This window comes from Gorilla gorilla, chromosome 11 (assembly GCF_029281585.2).
Source record: "Gorilla gorilla gorilla isolate KB3781 chromosome 11, NHGRI_mGorGor1-v2.1_pri, whole genome shotgun sequence".
Taxonomy (NCBI): Eukaryota; Metazoa; Chordata; class Mammalia; order Primates; family Hominidae; genus Gorilla; species Gorilla gorilla.
In genome coordinates, this window is record NC_073235.2 from 38462078 (window position 1) to 38482030 (window position 19953).

The 19953-nt window shown below is 37.5% G+C and overlaps 1 protein-coding gene across 2 annotated transcripts in view; it reads right to left on the reverse strand.

Annotated features, from left to right (window-relative positions):
• Positions 1-19953, reverse strand: part of DARS1 (aspartyl-tRNA synthetase 1) — an 84611-nt gene that overhangs the window by 41943 nt on the left and 22715 nt on the right. For both annotated transcript variants that reach the window (XM_019022519.4, XM_019022518.4), the window contains exons 4-5: positions 18357-18459; positions 308-410 (exon numbers count right to left, since the gene is read on the reverse strand). In XM_019022519.4, the coding sequence (XP_018878064.2) occupies positions 308-410; positions 18357-18459 (206 nt within the window). The remainder of the gene's footprint in view (positions 1-307; positions 411-18356; positions 18460-19953) is intronic.

The window sequence follows — 19953 nt, forward strand, 5'->3', positions numbered from 1 at the left end:
ATGAGAGGAAGCCACAGAAAGAGATGTGCCAGATTTATCAGTGAGCCCAGCCAATGTCGCATGGAGCAGATGAGCTATCTCAGTTGGGTGCATCACAGAATTGTAAGCAAACAAACGTTTGTTGTTTCAAGTCACTAAGTACTGGGGTGATTTGTTATATAACAAAAGCTAATTGATTCAGTAACTAATTTATAAACCTCAGTATTTTACATTAATTTTAATCAGTAAGAACATATAAATTTGACATGAAAACTATTAGAACCCAAATCTATTTCTATATGTGATTTTATATTTTGAAAAAAGTTACCTTCTGAACATGTAACTCAACATCTTGCTGTGTACAGCTTCCAATTTTCTGATTCACTTTTCTCACAACACCTTCTACATCCACAATGCTCTCTTTGTTGATGCTGTCAAGAGAAAAAATTCCCAACTTGAATCATCTCATCAGAGGTGTCAGAACTCCTCTGGTGTTTCAGCAGTAAAGCTGAATATCTTAAACTCTTTTTTAATACAGTAAGCCACTTGAGATAAAGCCAGTCTATTTAACCTACTTAGAATAAGCTATTACGTAGCATACCTTGTGAGATTCCTTGAAGAGATGATTTTTTAGATGCCATAATTTAGTTACCACTTATAAAATACTCTGGACATAAAAGGTAATAAAACCAGTACCGAATTGGGAAAAGTAGTAAAAAGTCTTTTAATTATTTATTAAAGAACATTTCCCTCCCTATTTTTGAGAATCACTAAGATCAGCATTTCCTATAATGAGAAATACTGGCTTCAATAAATGCAATTACTGGTATGTGATGGAATTAAATAACAGAAGAAGGTCAACTGAAAAGATTTTAAGGTAATAAGAGGACATTAGCGTGCTGTTTTGCAACTAAATCCTCACTACCTTTAGCTTCTGAGTATACTCCGTCATCGGATTTATGATTATTAGATTGTGTACTCCCATTTAAAAGGGTGCCTATATGAAGTTTAATATATGACGAGTGTAAAATAAATGCATCTCCTGGACAGCTTATTTTTATAATAACTTGAATTCTGAACACCAGACACTGAAATTCTAAAATACAAAATTTATAAAGTAGCTTATTAAACACAATGATTATTTTTTTAATCACTAGTACATAACCAAGGAAGAAAATGTATAATCCAAAATGGTGATTCCCATACAAAATGTACCAGTTTTACTTTTGTGTATATTCTTGTACTGACAAAGTATATCACAATATAGTTGATGAAAAGGATAAGATTTAATTTTCATGGAAAAATTCTATTCATTCTGATGAGGATTTGGGTCTTTAGTAGTTGTGGTGCAATTAGACATTCCAGAAACCAGACAGTACTTACTTTAAACAAGAGAACACCAGAATCCATTTCAATGAAAAAGGATCAAAATGAGGATAATAGGTGAAGAGTAGTTAAGAAAGAAAATTGTTTATGTCACTTGGCTACACTGCCTAGAAATCTGTATGTCTGTTACCAACTAACTTAAAAAAAAAAATCAACAGCATGCATATCTCTTGTACTCTCGTTAAGTCTCCTGCACTGGGGCTATCACCTAATACCTAGCTAAAATCTTGACTACTGAAGAAACTCAGAATTTATTATGGCAAAAGAAGTAGTTGGTGAACTAAGATAAGGCTCTTCTGAGGCTTGAAGGGATCAAGAGGCTCCAGTGGACTGTTACAAAGTTTTCTAATACTTGCAATCTAGTGTCACTGAACTGAATCTATCTTCAATGTGACTGCCACCTACCAGTAAATGTGATAACTGAGTGTATATTCAGGCCTGGTGAGAATTCTATTGCTTATCTCACACATCTTCACAAGGAAGGTTTTCTCCTCTGTATCGATCAATATACTGCTTCATCAAGCAACCTGACCTGTCCCAAGTAGAGGTCCACTCTGCTACCTTTCTTCTATATCCCTGACCCCTTGGTCCCCTCATCTCACCTCCTTTGACTCCTATTAGAAGGCATTTGCTGGCCCTCTGCACCTTCCATTATCAGACAGTCTTCTTCAAGACAACTCAAGTCAAACACATCTACTTTTTTTTTTTTGAGACAGGGTCTTGTCTCTGTCACCTATGCTGGAGTGCAGTGGCTCCATCTTGACTCACTGCAACCTCCGCCACCCGGGTTCAAGTGATTCTCCTGTCTCAGCCTCCTGAGTAGCTGGGATTACAGGCATGTGCCACCATGCCTGGCTAATTTTTGTATGTTTAGCAGAGACAGGGTTTCACCATGTTGGCCAGGGTGGTCTTGAACTCCTGACCTCAGGTGATCCACCCGTCTTGGCCTCCCAAACTGCTGGGATTACAGGCATGAGCCATCGTGCCTGGCCCAAACACATCTACTTTTAAGGATTGAGCGTCATGCTAGTATCCTTCTAGAAAGAAGGTGGAATGTAGTCAAAGATACTCTGCCCAGGGCTGGCTGTAGGTCCAATTAAAACAAACAAAAAAATTCCCTCTTCTTTCTCATTCAAAAGTACCAGATGACTCTTTTAACCCAGGACCTGAAACCTGGAACTATATCTACCTTTAGTACTTTAATTTCATAGTACTGAGTGCTAAAATATTACATCAGCTAGTCTAGAAAACAAGTACCACTTAGAACATTGTTTTCAGGACGAAACAACTTACAAATTAACTTCTGAAACCACAAACTATTTCTTAAGCTAGGGCCAAAGCTATTATAAATTTCTGCAATTACAAATTGTTCTACTGAATCAACGGGAAAGAAGGCAGGATTAATCAGACATAGAGAACAGTTAATTTTTTTTAACCCTTCCAATCTCAGTATTTCCCCTTATTATATGCAGCTGTTAAAAATCATAACCTATTTAGACATTAGTAAAACTATTCCATGATTTTGGACAATTTAGCCCTATTATCTCTATACAGCTACATCTGTATCTACATCTATTTTTGTCTTACTGTAGACATGAGTGAATTCAGAAGAAAAAACATTAAAATCAAAAAGGTTCCATTTGTGAAAAAGGGTCAGACTATCCGAGGGTTTTATGTGTGTATATATAAAATAGAGTCAAAACAAGAGAGACAGGAATACTTGCATACATTACTGCCAGTAGAAGAATAAAATTCTACTGACTGTAGAAAGAGACTGATTATATGATTTTAACTGACATTGTATATGAAGATGGCATAATATCTACAGGAGAGGAAAGGAGGGGAGGGGAAGAAAGAAGGGAGGAGAGAGGAGAATGAGGGTACCACTGCTAGCTTCTTTTCATTACTGGAATCCCACAATCTTCCTTCAGAAACCTCACATGCTATAGGTGATATGTAACCTTCTGAGAAGCAATCCAAGTTATGGGTCCAGTGTTTATGTATAAATTAACTATTGGAAAAACTCAAACTCATTCTCATTCTTTTAGATAAAAGAAAAAAGCAGGGAAGAAAGGGTAGGCGGAATGAAGGAAGTTGAATTATTTTCTTTCCTCAATGGGTAATCTTGAGCATATCACACTTTGGAGAGCACTGGGGTAGAGAACAAGAATCATAAACCCTGAGAAATGGCTACTGTAGATGATCTGAAAATCAAGGGTGAAGGTATAATTTCTGTATAGGAGATATGTGAAAAAATATTTAACAGCACACAACTCCAGTCAAAGAGGTCACCATCTTGCAAATAAATGGAGACATAAATCGGGAGAAAAAGCAGTTTATCTCTTGCTGCTGGGTCCCAGTATCAGGTTTTGACTCTGACGAGTCCTCCTGAGCGTATAGAGAAGAATCACTGGGATCAACTCACTGCAAACTCGTCTCCTAGGTTCAAGTGACCCTCCCACCTCAGCCTCCTGAGTAGCTGGGACTACAGGCAGGCACCACCACGCCCGGCTAATTTCTGTATTTTATGTAGAGACAGGGTTTCATCATGTTGCCCAGGATGGTCTCGAACTCCTGGGCTCAAGTGATCCATCTGCCTCTGCTTCCCAAAGTGGTGGGATTACAGGCGTGAGCCACCATGCCTGGCAAACACACTTTTATTTTTATAGCTCAAATGAAAGTGATTTTAGCCCAGGCACGGTGGCTCATGCCTGTAATCCCAGCACTTTTGGGAGGTCGGGTGGGTGGATGACCTGAGGTCAGGAGTTTAAGACCAGCCTGGCCAACATGGTGAAACCCAGTCTCTACTAAAAATACAAAAAAATTAGCTGGGTGTGGTGGCGTGGCCCTGTAGCCCCAGCTACTCTGGAGGCTGAGGCAGAAGAACTGCTTGAACCCAGGAGACAGAGGTTACAGTGAGCAGAGATCGTGCCACTGCACTCCTGCCTGGGTGACAGAACGAGACTCCATCTCAGAAAAAAAAAAAAAAAAAAAAAAAAGAAAGAAAGAAAAAAGAGAAAAAAGAAAAGAGATTTAACAACTAAATCCCTAAAGTATTATTTCTATTATTTCTTTAGCAATTCCCTTTTATGTTCCAGGTACTGTGTGAAGTGCTTTAGGTACACACTATCTCATTTGAGCTTCACAAAGGCCTACACAGTAGGTATTATCAACATTTTACAGATGAGAAAACTGAGACTCTACAAGGTTAAGTAATTAGACTACCATCACATAGCTAATAAGATCATTTAATGATTATTGCACTAGACAGTTCTGTTACAGACTGACAAATTAGAACTAAATTTAAATATCTCAGAATGCATCATCAGCTCACTCTGAAATAATACATTTTCATTCTTAGAAGCTCATGAGCTGCTAGATTGCTTTATAGTTTCTGTGAAAAAAAAAAAAAACAAAAAAACACAACAACTGAAAATAATAGGCCCTTTAGTAATAGTTTCCCAAATGTCCAGGAATCATACTACCTTCCCCAGTAACACTGATGTATCTTGATGTTTTGCTGTTATTGCCAACCTTAGTAGAAATTCAGCAAAATCTTTAAATAATAATTTCATATTGTTTTATACAAAGTTATATTTAGCCCAGGAGAATTAATCCCACAAACGATCTGAAAATTTCTGACAGCAGATTTTAGACCCGTTTTTTTTCTTAGCACACCTTTAGCATTATCCAAATTTTCAATACAGATGTTGCAGTGGACAGGACTGAAAATAGAAGCTGTTTTTCCTCTAACAGATAAATATCCTGTTCCAACAAAGAGGTATAAAATGTAGGTGCAACTGTTCAAGGAGTTGCAATACACAACAGTATAATGGCCTTGCCTACATTCACCAACTTATCCATATGGATGCTCAAGGGGTATCCACATGCACACCTCTCTTTGGGCCTCAACTACAGACAATATACACTCCTACCACAGCACCTGTATACCCTGCCTCTGCATGCAGTTGTTTATCTCCCTTGCCCTCTCCCAAAATAAAGCTTCTCCTAAGATATATATGACACACATAAATCTTTGCATCCTCAAGCCCAGCAGAGTACCCGGACCAGAGCACGTGCTAAATACAAGTTTGTAAAAATCAATGAGACTTCTTCTGAGTATTATTTTGGTATTTTCCAGATCTAACAGTTAATGTAGGCTGGGTACAGTGGCTCATGCCTGTAATCTCAGCACTTTGGGAGGCCAGGGCGGGTGGATCACTTGAGGTCAGGAGTTTGAGAGCAGCCTGGCCAACATGGTGATACCCCATCTCCACTAAAAGTACACAGAAAAAATTTAGCTGGGCGTGGTAGCGTGTGCCTGTAGTCCTAGATACTCGGAGATACTCGGGAGGCTGAGGCAGAGAATCGCTTTAACCTGGGAGGCAGAGGCTGCAGAGTCAAGATTGTGCCACTGCATTCCAGCCTAGGTGACAAAGCGAGACTCCGTCTCCCGTCTCCAAAAAAAAAAAAAAAGTTAATGTAGCAAACTGAAGTTTTAACTTACCAACTAGTAAAACACCTATTTTAGGTGAAAGATCTAGAAAGGAAAGAAAATAAACAAACTTGTATGTAGCTAGGTGACTCATTAGAGAATGAGAAACATACTTGTGACTCATCAGCTACCAATAAATCATTTAACCACAATGACTAATATGAAGAAAAATAAAATAAAATATATATGTATACACATAATGGTACTAAAAAAGGCTTATTTTCAGAATCAGAATACCTCTATGTTTGGGGAGAGTGGGAAGTATTATATAAGCACAAACAGCGATATATAAATTTTAACTTTAAAACTACTTTTCACATTAATTGTAGTCCTTTATAGCGGGCACTGTAACTTTAAACTTTAAAAACTTGTGTTTACACTGACTGTCCTCTCTAACAGTCAATACAAAAAGGCCTCCAGGACTTCCTTTAAAAAAAAACTGGCTTTATAACACTTAACCAAAACTAACACAAACTACTCTGTTAATTACTTTAAAATGGCACACATACAAAAAAATTTTTTTTAAAAAGAATAAAGGGATAATATCTCAACTTCAGGATCAACTATTAAATATTAGATAAGATGGGGATCCAGAAATACAGGCCTGGATAGATAGGTATTGCATCTTCCTGCTTCTAGACAAATTTCATTTAAAAACCTCAAACCATTTCAGATATATAATTAAGAACCTGTTCCTAGAACCTCTAGGGAATTAGATGTGCCAACCTTCCTATGTAACTCATTCAATTGCTTCATTTTTATATGCATTCATCCATGAGAAAATTGATCTTTCCAACAAATTGATTAAAATAATGTGTGAAGAGTCCTGTGGCACTTAAATCCAATTAGTGAATCAACTTTTTAGATTATTCTATTGATGAATTGGATATTCCTAAGACAGACAATTTGAGGCAAAATAGTTGGCTCCGTATTAAATTCCAATGTTTCTTTTGAGGAAAATACTCCAAAGCTAGAAACTGCTAGTAGTATTATCTAGCCAGTAAGGCAAAAGATAAGCACTTCAGATTTAATATCTAAAGTAAATGCTAAGATCGTTATCTACTTAAGATATTAAAAGTGACCTCATATTTTGCCTTTTAAATGATTAAGAAACCCCAGCTGGAACTATCTGATTTGATATTTTTAATAGCACAGTCCTTGCTTTTTTCCACCTGGTATATGGCCAGAGGGAATAGAGTTAAATATAGGGCTTCATGGAATTAACATATAAATACCATTGTTTCTCCCACTTTGTTGTGTATGAGTTCACATGCTTTAATGTCCAGTCTCTTTGGGCAGTAACATTCAAAATGGAAATGAAACATCTTGAAAATAAACAAATAGTCCTAAGGCACTCCTCTAGCTCCAAGCATTTTATATATAACAACTGATCTAAGACAGAATTAAAATTAAATGGAGATTAGAAATGGCCTTTTCCTCACAGACATATTTCTATCCATACTATTTTCCAAACCAGATTCTGGCAGAATAGTTAGCTCGTCCACTAACTGAGCTGCTAGCTTCCCAAAGAGAATGTGTTACTAACTAAATATTCTTCTGAATTATCTCATGCTTCATTGATCCTCAAGTTTCTAAGTAAAGATTTTTGTTTTACTTAAGCAACAGAACTCACTAGAATTGGTTTAGATGTTGGTGATGTACTGTTTTTAATAATAACAGAAGGGTGGTAGAATACTAAGCAATGGAACTCACAGTGCTTTCCAAATTTTGCCTTTCCAATTATACTTAGAAACTAAGAGATAAAGAGGAATGAGATCCTGAAGAGGTCAGTGAAACAACGAAAATACAGGCACAGCCCATAAACCTCTATTTTCATTATAAAGTAGAATATACACTAGTGGGCCCAGCTGAGGAATAGGAATCAGTTGTCATGCCATGAACACACAGGATACTCTAGCCTGGTGTTAGATGATGGAATCAGGAGTCTTTGGGACAGGGAGTTTGTAGGGTGTTTGTGGGGCAAGAGAAACAAAGGGGCAGAGAACAGTGGATAAAGGTGCAGAGAGTAGTTTCAGGAATGGAGCATGGGGCCACATGAGGTCAGGAGGAGGCTGAAAAGACTGGGAGAGAATGTGGAGATGGATAAAAAGACTAGAAGTCTTGATGAGGTCCAACGGAAAATGAGGCAGCCTGGGGGAGGCAGATTGGTGGAAATTATAATCAGACGATTATTGGGTAAAACAACCTGTTGGGCTTTTTCTAAACTCAAAAGCCTGGAACTTCTCTTCAATTAACTCGATATAGTTAAGCTTAGGAAACACTACTGGCTGCCTGCCCAATGGACTTCCCTTCTTCTTTGCTAAAGGGGCTAGCTTCACTCCTCTTTGGTGTCTGCTCTTTATTTGGCCAAGTGCTATATGGGAAGATGAGCCCATCTCAGTTCCAAAGAGTGGGTCATGTGTACTCTCAGTCCATGTTGGCAATTTATTCCAGATTAATGGTGTCACTTCCACTTAGTTTCTCAAACCAGTAATTTTCTAATTCATTATTTTCCTTACCCCCACACATAAGTAGTAAGCAAACAGATAAGATTCATGTTTTATCCATTCACTAGCAAACCCTGTTGTCACTTTCAAGAGTACAGTTTTGCTATAAAGCTTGTTTTGAAAATGTGAATTTGTTTCAACATCGTTGACACATTAGGGAACAATTTGAGTATAACGAGAATTTTGCTTTTGCCTATGCCAGATTTCATCAGTGAGAACACTCGGTCAATGCAGACAACAACACTTGGGTGCACTCGGCCATTCAGGAATATACAAAATGCACACACCTTAAACATCTACTTGTAACTCATGTTATGAGCCATACCCATCCACATCTGGTGTTACAACTTTCCCTCTGATTTCAGACACTGTTCCTTCCATCACTTCAAAATAACTTACAAAACTGCCTTTCTTTTGATACCCACTTCCACAAGCAAACTGCACATTTTTTTCAAGGTAAAATGCTATATTTATTGTAGTATTTATGTATTTCTTAACCATTCAACGAGTATAAAACTGTTACCTTTAAGAAGTTAGGTTACTGGCCGGGCGTGGTGGCTCATGCCTGTAGTCCCTGCACTTTGGGAGGCTGAGGCGGGTGGATCACCTGAGGTCAGGAGTTCAAGACCAGGCTGGCCAACATGATGAAACCCTGTCTCTACTAAAAATACAAAAATTAGCTGGGCGTGGTGGTGGGCGCCTGTAATTTACCCAGCTACCCGGGAGGCTGACGCAGGAGAATCGCTTGAACCTGGGAGGCAGAGGTTGCAGTAAGCCGAGATTGCACCACTGCACTCCAGCCTTGGCAACAAGAGTGAGACTCCGTCTCATCTTTTCAAAAAGTATGCCATTAATGAAGTTTTTTTTTTAAAATTGACACATAATTGTACATATTTATGAGGTATAGTGTGATGTCTCCATATATGTACACATCGTGTAAAAATCAAATCAGAGCATTTGGCATATCTATCATCTCAAACATTTATCACTTCCTTGTGGTGAGAACTTCCCAAATCCTCTCTTCCAGCTGTTTTGAAATATGCAATATTGTTAACCATAGTTACCCTACTGTGCAAGAGAACACCAGAACTTACTCTTCTTCCTATCTGTAATTTTGAACAGACTGACCAATCTCTCCCTCATCCCCTTCTGCCCCCCACCAACTATTCTCTCTACATCTATGTGATCAACATCTTTAGCACATGAGATCATCCAGTATTTCTCTGTGTCCAGCTTATTCCACTCAACATAATGTTCTGCAGGTGCATCTATGTTGCCACAAATGACAAGATTTCACTTTTTACGGCTGAATAGTATTCCAGAGTGTATATATCCCACACTTTATCCATTCATCTGTTGAAGGAAATCCTACACTTTATCCATTCATCTGTTGAAGGAAACTTAGGTTGAATCCATATCTCAGCTATGGTGAATGGTGCTGCAATAAATATTGGAGTGCAAATATGTATCTCTCTGTGACATAATCATTTCATTTCCTTTGAATAATTACCCCATAATGGGATTACTGGATCATATGGTAGTTCTATTTTTAATTTCTCATGAGCCGCCATACCGTTTTCCATAGAGGCTATACTAATTTATATTCCCACCAATAGTGTATGAGGGGTTTCCCTTTCTCCACATCAAGTTTTTGAGTGTTATGCCATTAATCCCATTTTCTCCATAAACACTGTGGTTTTTATTGCACAATTTTCCATAGGACGGTTATTTTTAGGAATGTGTATGTCACATAGCAGAACTGACAGCACATTAGCACACTCTACAAAAAGCTAATCTAAAAGGACACCCATACCTAAATTTCCAAGATCTCTTCTCCCTTGCTGTTGATGGAGCAATTCTAAGAAAGGACTTTAGTTGGTACAAGTGTCTAACAAAGCGCCTGCAATTAGATGTGTTAAGGAACAGTATTAGTTATCCAGCCAAATCCTTTCAATTCTTTCCTGCATCCACAATCTTAGTAAAAGGTAAATTCTTATTTTAAATTCTGAGTCTGTGGTTTTATTTTCAACATCAGTGGCATACACCACACAGCTGCTTTTTTGAGTGACTTTGTGCCTTACTTCTCAAGAGAGATACAAAGGTGCAAAATGTATTATGTTGTGTTAATGGCAGTGCTGATAAGAAAAAAAAGCCCAAAGCCTAAGCAAAAGTAGATGCAATTGATTATTAGATTTGCCTCTAGTGGTGTTAGGTTTCATGTTTTTAACTATCAAAATTTTTCTTATTGAGATTATTCAGGAAGAATAACTGTCACTGAAAACATGAAACTCTCTAGGTTCCAACTCCCTGTCCCTCCCCCTTATTTTTAGAGCATGCTTTTTAACAATAGGGTGATTCCTTAGAAGGCAGCTACTACTTTACAGTGGAAGAGACAAACTCATTAGTGTTACTAATGGTTAAAAATAAATTCCTCCTTTGGAATTTTTAGCAGGAATTTATCACTCAAACATAAAAATATTTTTTATTACATTATAATCAGATCCACTTTTTATTTATTTTTAATTTTTATTTATTTATTTAATTTTTTTTTTGTAGTGACAGGGTTTTGCCATGTTGACCAGGTTGGTCTTGAACTCTTGGGCTCAAGTGATCCTCCTACCTCAGCGTCCTAAAGTGCTGGGATTACAGGCATGAGTCACCACGCCTGGCCCAGTTCTATTTTTAAAACTAAACTTTTTTCCCTTTAGTTTTGACTCGTAATACCTTGAGAGCAGTGTCTAGCTAACAAACTGTATTCTAAGTGGAGCTATAATGTGGAGGGTTTTGATCTAACACCATTACACACTATTTCAGAGAGGCAGGATGACACAGAGACTATAGTGTGAATCCAGAATCTAAGAGACCTTAGTCAAGACACTTAATATTTCACATCTCGATTTCCTCATCTGAAAACAAAAACAAAACCAAAAAAACAAAACCAAAAAAAAAAAGAGAGAGAGAACAGAACCAACCTCCTCTCTGCCCCAAAACAAAAAAAGACAAAAACAGTATTTACACCTCATGGGGCTGTTGTGTGGATCAAGTGAGAAAAAAATCTGGCACTTTGTGGCTCCACGCTTAGTATAGAATAAGAGTCAGTTATTACTGCTATTATTATAAGGGAACCTGTTATTTCCCCTGTACATCAACTGGGGAAGATGCTGGTGACCACTGTACTGTAACTTTTGGGTCTGGTACAGGGACTAACAGAGAAGAGGCATCCAAATAAGCATAAAAATCCATGCTAGACACTGGAAAGGTGGCAAAATAAAGCAAGTGTAGTTAGTATACTGAGTTTTAATTTCAGATTAAGCTTCTTAAATATTAAAAATAATATTTCACATGCAATGAGTCTGGTATGTGGTGGGGGATGGGTTTTCCATGACCTTTCATCTAAAAAATACATGACACCTGCTACGGAGGTCGAGGAAGAGTAGCCCATCATTATTCACATAATCTATCAATAAACCCAAGATGACAGAAGATGGGCAGCATAACCTTTACACTAATAGTGTTACCTTTTATTTCTCATCATTCTAGGTACCACAGATTTAAGCACCTTGAAGTATTTCATTATACTAGATAGTCTCAATAAAGGCCTAAAATATAACACAAATCCTATATATTGATGTATTCTGATTGTCTTGTTAATAGTAGGGATAAACTTGGGAGTTGGTAGAGACTGGGGGATGACCAAATTTTATTTTTGGGTAGTCATCGGCTCATATTTTTCTAAACTATTTCCATTTATTACCACCACCACCAAAAAAAAAAAGCCAATAATGGTGAAAGAGACACTATGTACATTAACAGTTTTTCCATTTGCATATTTATATATCCTTATATCAACAAAAACTACTAAAATTTTTAACACAGAAACTTGACTATTAAAGATTTTCAGCAAAACCGATACATTTTTTAGCTTTCTGGTTGTCAGAAATAATGTGTTAAATCTTACTATATACTCAATGATAAATATACTTACAGATCTACATAACCACCCACATTCAAATGAGTAATTTTTAAATCTTTGCAAGGGGGGTAAAAAAAGATTAGTTAGAAAAGAGGCATGCCATAAAGTTGTCACACACCAGTTCTTCAAATAATGCACCAACATAAAATGCTTCAATGTTATAAATTAAATGTACAATTCACTGAGGCAAAGAAGTACAAAATGCCCAAACACAAGAAACCACGTATTTGCTAATTAAAACAGCATCAAAAGAACAAAAATAAATTAGGTAAGTACTTCAAAAAATAATAAAACCACCACCTTTTGAAAATAAAAATCTTTTTTTTTTTTTTTTTAGACAGGGTATCGCTCTGTCACACAAGCTGGAGTGCTGTGGCACAATCTCAGCTCACTGCAACCTTCACCTCCCAGGTAGCTGGGGACTACAGGCTCACACCACCATGCCTGGCTAATTATTTTGACTTTTTTTGTAGAGATGATGTTTCACCATATTGCCCAGGCTGGTTTTGAACTTCTGGGCTCAAGTGATCTGCCTGCTTTGGCTTCCCAAAGTGCTGGGATTATTAAGTGTGAGCCACCACGCCCAGCCATATGTTTCAATTCTAAGGTAAGCATAAGCTTCATTTATAGGTCAAGCACTTCTTTCAATTATAGTGAATTAGTACCACACTAGACCTCAGACTTTTATATTTCTCACGCAAGTAGAAATAAGTGTTTGAATAAGCATCTTAGCTTTGAAGAATGAGTTAAGATAAGCAAACAGTAAACAATGTAAGAAGTCACATGGTTGTGTCAGGGAAAACCAGAGATGGACAATACTTAAAGTGGTAAAAACAAATTTTATTCAAGATTATTGCAATAGGGGAAAAGAGATCTGAGTATAGAACTAGGCTTAACTTTGAATACACGATTGGCAAGTGGAAACTTAGACCCAAAGATGGGAATATAGAGTCAGTGGATGGAAAATTACTAAGAGGAGCCATCAGGAGAAACGGAAGATTCTGGCTAAAGTGACCTAACAGGATTCTTGTTGAAGGCAGGCAAGGGTGATCAGACATCACCTGAGGGACGGTGGAGGAGAAGGAACCCAATTAGCTATGGCGGGTGATCAGATACTGAGGGGGGATGACAGGGGTTATAGTTAAAGCAACTCAGCAGGATTCTTACTAAAACTGAACAATGCAGGCATAAACATGAAGTAAAAAAGTCGAGGCTTACCGGAGCAGAAAGTTCTTTCAAAGGAATCTGAGGAGAGTTTGGTCAATGAGGGACTCTTTGTCACTAGTTAGCAGGGAACTAAATCCTTGCGTTCTCTCTACCTCTATTACACCCATCTGTCCACTGGTGCTTTGCAAAAATTAAAGATTTAAATCATTCTTTAAACCATGATAACTTATTTATTTATTTTTTTTGAGATGGAGTCCTACTCTGTCGCCCAGTCTGGAATGCAATGGTGTGATCTCGGCTCACTGCAACCTCCATCCCCCAGATTCCAGCAATTCTCCTGCCTCAGCTTCCCGAGTAGCTGGGATTAGAGGCGCCTACCACCACATCTGGCTAATTTTTTTTTATTTTTAGTAGAGACGGGGTTTCACCATGTTGGCCAGGTTGGTCTTGAACTCCTGACCTCAGATGATACACCCACCTTGGCCTTCCATAGTGCTGGGATTACAGGTGTGACCAACCGTGCCCAGCCTGTGATAACTTATTTTTTAAGCCAGAGTCTTGCTCTGTTGCCCAAGCTGGACTGCGGTGGCACAATCACAGCTCACTGCAGCCTGGATCTCCTGGGCTCAGGTGATTCTCCCACCTCAGCCTCCAGAGTAGATGCGACTACAGGTGCATGCAGCCACGTCCTACTAATTTTTTTTTTTTTTGAGACGGAGTCTCGCTCTGTCGCCCAGGCTGGAGTGCAGTGGCACAATCTTGGCTCACTGCAACCTTCGCCTCCTGGGTTCAACCGATTCTCCTGCCTCAGCCTCCCGAGTAGCTGGGACTACATGTGCCCGCCACCATGCCTGGCTAAGTTTTTGTATTTTTAGTAGAGACGGGTGTTAGCCAGGATGGTCTTGATCTCCTGACCTCGTGATCTGCCCGCCTCGGCCTCCCAAAGTACTGGGATTACAGGCATGAGCCACCACGCCCGGCCGACTAATTTAAAAAAATTTTTTTTGGTAGAGATGGGGTTTCGCCATGTTTGCCAGGCTGGTCTCAAACTTCTGGGTTCAAGTGAACGGCCCATTTTGGCCTCCCAAATTGCTGGGATTACAGGCATGAGCCACCATGCCCAGCTGATCCAAAATAAGCGTGGTGAGAAGTATGCACTACTCAATAAGGCACAGACCAGCAGTTCTAAAACTACTCTATAGGTTCTCTTTAGTGGAACAAAAAATGTCAGCAAACCCCATTAATCACTTAAATAAGTTCTGTCATGTTACTTAAAGACCTACAAATACCAAACTAGTGTAAATGCTTATGCTTATAGCCCTTAACTTTAAAATAGAAATAAATTTTTAAATAAAAACAAAATTCAAATTAATAAGTAATATTAATTTTTAATTTCACTAAAACTAAATTGCTGACATTTGGTTTACTGTATAAAGCTTGTAGCCTTAGAGCCAGTTCCATAATTAATTTGTTTCTGTATTCTGACTTCAGTACTAGTAATGGGAAGAATACCTGTTCAGTTACCTAAAACATTAACTTTGAGGTAGAGTCAGGATATTTCAGCTTCACAATTAACCAAAATTCTGCAAAGAGTAATCTAAGAATGACAATTTAAATAAAGTATCAGTCAATCATTTTATAAAACTGTCTTACTTATGTGAAAGTTAATGTGGCATTGTTAGTTAAAATTGGTATCAAATGAATTATCAAGTATCTGAACTTAACTGGAACTAGAAATAGAAACATTTTTCCTTGCATCAAACTGTTATACTATTAGGGATCTGCTGCCTTAACAAGTGACCTCAAAGATAAATGTATGAAAGCTACCTTAATTTTTGCTTTCACAATTTTAGCGCATACCCATTTTATGCGCTAAAACACAGGTAACAATTTTTAGGAAAAGGATTTTAAAAGACAAAGAAAAACCCCATATATCTTTTCCCTAAAAAAGTTCTAAAAAGTTCTTGCTGAAGTCTAAAAGTAGACTTCTCCTACCAAGAAGGATCAGGATTTCTGAACTATCTTAGAAGTATAGGTTACATCACACAGAAAGGACAAACTGACTGACCCATCTGGAACATAAAATCATGCTCCTAAGAAAATTATCTTAACCAACTACAAAACCTAAAAACTCATTATTTTTTGCCAACGAGTCTTAGCCATAAGAATTTTCCTTTTTCCCAAGATAGCAAAAGCCATTAACCCACCTACTGCTAATTATTCAGGCTCGATTCCTTAACATACTAGTGCCAAAAGTTTAATAATAGTTATCTATGTACCACATGTTGAACCTATTGTATAAAATTGGCTCCATTCACTTACATATAACCAGTGACAAGGTTTATAATTTGGAACAGCTCAACCTTTTCCCACACATTGCTACTTTATATAAAGTCCATTTTTTAAAGGGACTAAAGATAGCTGCATGTTCTTTGCTTAAAAAAAAAAAAAATCAAGTCACAATTTAGTTAAGCCTGAACTGCATCTAGATCCTTATGGAGTTCCACTTCAGGAATTAAAAAATCTAGGCTAAATTACCTATATTCTTCCCTTGTCTAAAAGAAAGATCACCCATGGCCGGCCGCGGTGGCTCATGCCTGTAATCCCAGCACTTTGGGCGGCCGAGGCGGGCGGATCACCTGAGGTCGGGAGTTCAAGACCAGCCTGACCAACATGGAGAAACCTCGTCTCTACTAAAAATACAAAAGTAGCTGGGCATGGTGGTGGCACATGCCTGTAATCCCAGCTACTGGGGAGGCTGAGGCAGGAGAATTGCTTGAACCGGGTAGGAGGTTGCGATGAGCGGAGACCACGCCATTGCACTCCAGCCTGGGCAACAAGAGTGAAACTCCGTCTCAAAAAAAAAAAAAAAAAAAAAAAAGATCGCCCATATATCATCCCATTTGGATGAAAGCCTTTAATAAAATAATGATAAAAAGATGTTCTTTAATTTTATGAGGGCATTAGTGAACTAAGTTCTGTTTGGGAGACGATTTGAAAGTAGCTCTTTTAGCTATTAAGCTATGGTTGACATCTGATATAGTCAATTGCTGTTATTTAGTCAAGTCCCAGGAGTTTCTGAGAAGATCCAAAATAATAGGAATAACTTATTTGTGGAGTACTTTAATGTGTCTGCTTCTAAACACATCACATGGATTAACCGTCCACTTGTCAGTATAATGCCTCTCACTGAATATTATGGGTAACTGGGATTTTCAAAAGGCTTTTCCACTGGAAGCTTTAGGAATGTAACACCGAGGTTATAATGCAGTTTAATGGAAAAATATATTCTCTATGTAACTGTCGGCTTCATGTATTAGTTTTCAAAACCAAATTATTATACAAAAGACAAAAGTTGTTTGTTGATTTGAGGTTGACTTTTTTCCAGTATTTTTCGGTATATTTAATAGAATTTAGCATCTATGTCTGTGGTTTCCAGGACCATCTTTTTTTCTTTTATAGAAGGTTCTCTGTGCAGATAAAATTTCTAGGGACCAAGCTCATTTATGTTTGACTTCATAGGATACACACTAACCTTAAAAGGTTGGAAGACAAATGCACCCCACAAGCACACACTCTAACCAGGAGACGAAACAAGCAAACCTAATTACCAGAAGACAACGTAGAAGAAAAGTGGTCATCTCTGGGCAGCGCTGGGAGATAGGGAGAGGTGGGGCTACTGTACTAGTAGTATTAAAATACTACTGATCTCATCAATGAATTGATATAATTCATGGCACTTAAGTTCTTAAATCCAAGTGCGGGTATTACTTGATGTAATTTGGTAAATATCTAAACCAAAACCAGCTGCTGAGCATCCTTTATATGTATAACATTGTGCTAGAGGGTCAGGGAGGGCTGAAAGCTAAATTACGATATTGAATTAGATAATTTTTAAGTTTCTTTCCAATTCTAAAACTCATAATTCCATCTGTATTAACTCATTCTTAGAAAGCATGCATCTAAAAAGCAAACATTTAAAAAAATCAATAGAAAAAATATATCATTTACTCTGATTGAATTCTTTCTTTTAAAAAACACTTACACACTATGAAATTACTTTATTACTTAAAACACAAAGACCATCCATTTTCTCATGTTTTCTGAGATCATTATCATGGAAATAAAATTCTGATGAAATTGAAAAAAAACATGAAACAAAATTAGCCACATCACCACTACCAAGTAAAACAGCTCTCATCACCTTAGAGCCACTGCACACACAACCACACTTCTATCTCTATATCCGCCTCCTGCAAGCTGAACAAAACAATGTGCTGCTTCTACGGGAACTCTGAGCCAGACAGCCCAGACTTTTACAGGAGGAAAAAGCAAGTTTTACCTTTTTTCTCCTAAACCCTTTTGGTGTCAAAGCTAAAAGTTGTAAAACATTTGTTTTACTTCCTTCTGGAGGCAATCATTTGCCAAACTACATTCTTTTATTTTATATACTTTTATTTTTTGGTTAGAAAACTTGTTGCTCAATATGCAAATCTCAAACTGGGGGAGGGAGGGAAGGAGGGAGGAAATGAAGCTCAACAAACACAACAAAATAAAGTTGCTCTGCTATGTTGAGGCTGCCAGGCTTTTTGTTACTCTACTTGAAAGTAAATGTGACTTGTCTGTAGAGAGTGCTGCTTCAGCAGTTCCAAATGAATTTTAAGCCTGTGCTCCATATTTTCTCTTTTGTAAGTTTAATGTATTCAGCAACACTGAACTGACAATTTAAATAACTACATTTTTAAACAAACGAAGCATTGATGTTAATGTATGAAAATGGTCCAAACCCCTGGGAGTCTTGGTTCCCACCATTGTTTATTCTGACAACAGGATATAATTGCTTACTTACTTGGCAGCAAATTTAACCATCTGCTTGCTTGCATGGTCTCCCACCGCCACAAGAGCCTGGACATTAAACTGCTGCTGACGTAGGACTAAGAAGCACTGTTTCCCTGAAAAAGACAGAAAGAACACAAATGTATTAAGGACACGCAACTTCAGGTTTTACAAAGAAGGAAAATGCTCTCTACTTTAAAAGTGGGCCAAAATTTACTATACTCATCAGGCACCCACGCATGTGTATACTATCCATTTGGCTTCCACAGACAAAATACTCACACTCAACTGACAACCCTTAAAGAAACTCAAGTTCCTATGATGAGTAACAAGAAATGCTTTCAACTTGTTTGTTATAAGAACACAGGCAAATCACCAATTTCAAAAAAACTTCGAAATCAAGAAAATTATTTTGTCATTGCATTGATTTATTAAACAAATTTCAAGTAACTTGAGATCACTTTCAACATTCATTCAATAGTTAGTATATTCTACATGCAAAGGCACTGCACTACTATGGAAGTTTCAATACTGCAACCACAAAAGTGCTAACACAGTGCTTAAAAACAAGGACACAAACACTATGGGGTGGTCCATCTACAGAGTTTCTTCCTACCAAAGTACATTTTAAAGAGCATTTAAATTGACAGGCTAGTGCCTTTCATGTTCTACATTCTTCATTTTTCCTTTATCACCTTCCTAGTCCTTCATATTTTATGAGTCTCGCATTTTTTTTTACTCCAAATAACTTATATTGTCTATTAAAGATCATTTTCTTCAAGCCCTATAACCAGTTTTATTTTTACATATCCTGGGCCTCTTTATTCCTTCTTCTTTGATAAAGAACTGTCACTCCTTATTCTTAACCTTCTGAAAAACATTATTCATAATATATTTCGTTATTATGTATCCTCGTGACATCCCTTTTTCCTCCAAAGCAGATCCTTCTTAAGTCTCTGATCAAATTCTGGGAAATTACTTCTTCATAAAAAATGGGTTAATCTCTCCAAGACCACTTTACACATCAGATTGTTTTGTAAAACATCACAAGATTTTGTTTTTTACACTGGGCATTATATTTTACATTTAGAATGGGCCTTAACCAAAAGAAGAAAGAAAAAGGAAAGCAAAAATGCAAGCAGACTTACAGTTACTACTTTTAGCATACAGTATTTTGAAATGCAAATCAGACAGCAATCACAAGTTAAAAAAGACAGGTTGCAAAGTGTCAACACAGACATAATCTATTGACTTTAGAGTCATATATGATTGGCAGGTTTTTAACCACTAAAAAACACTCTTAATTTTCCCTTTTGCTTTGGAGGATGATCCAGTCACAAAGTAAAATCCTAAAAAACGAAGTTGTATTAATACAGGAAACAAATTCAAAGGAATTTTAAAATATTGGAAGGACAAAGGTTATTACCACAGAGAAACTTGCAGATGAATAAAAATAACATTTTCCTAGGAACTACTACTGAAACCACAGCCACGTTACCCCACTTAGAAAAGTATGTTACTGTGAAATGGAAGGTAATGTGCACACGACAGTGCCAGGCTAAGCCATAATGTAGTCAGAGTGTATTAGCTACTCTAATAGTCCAGACAGA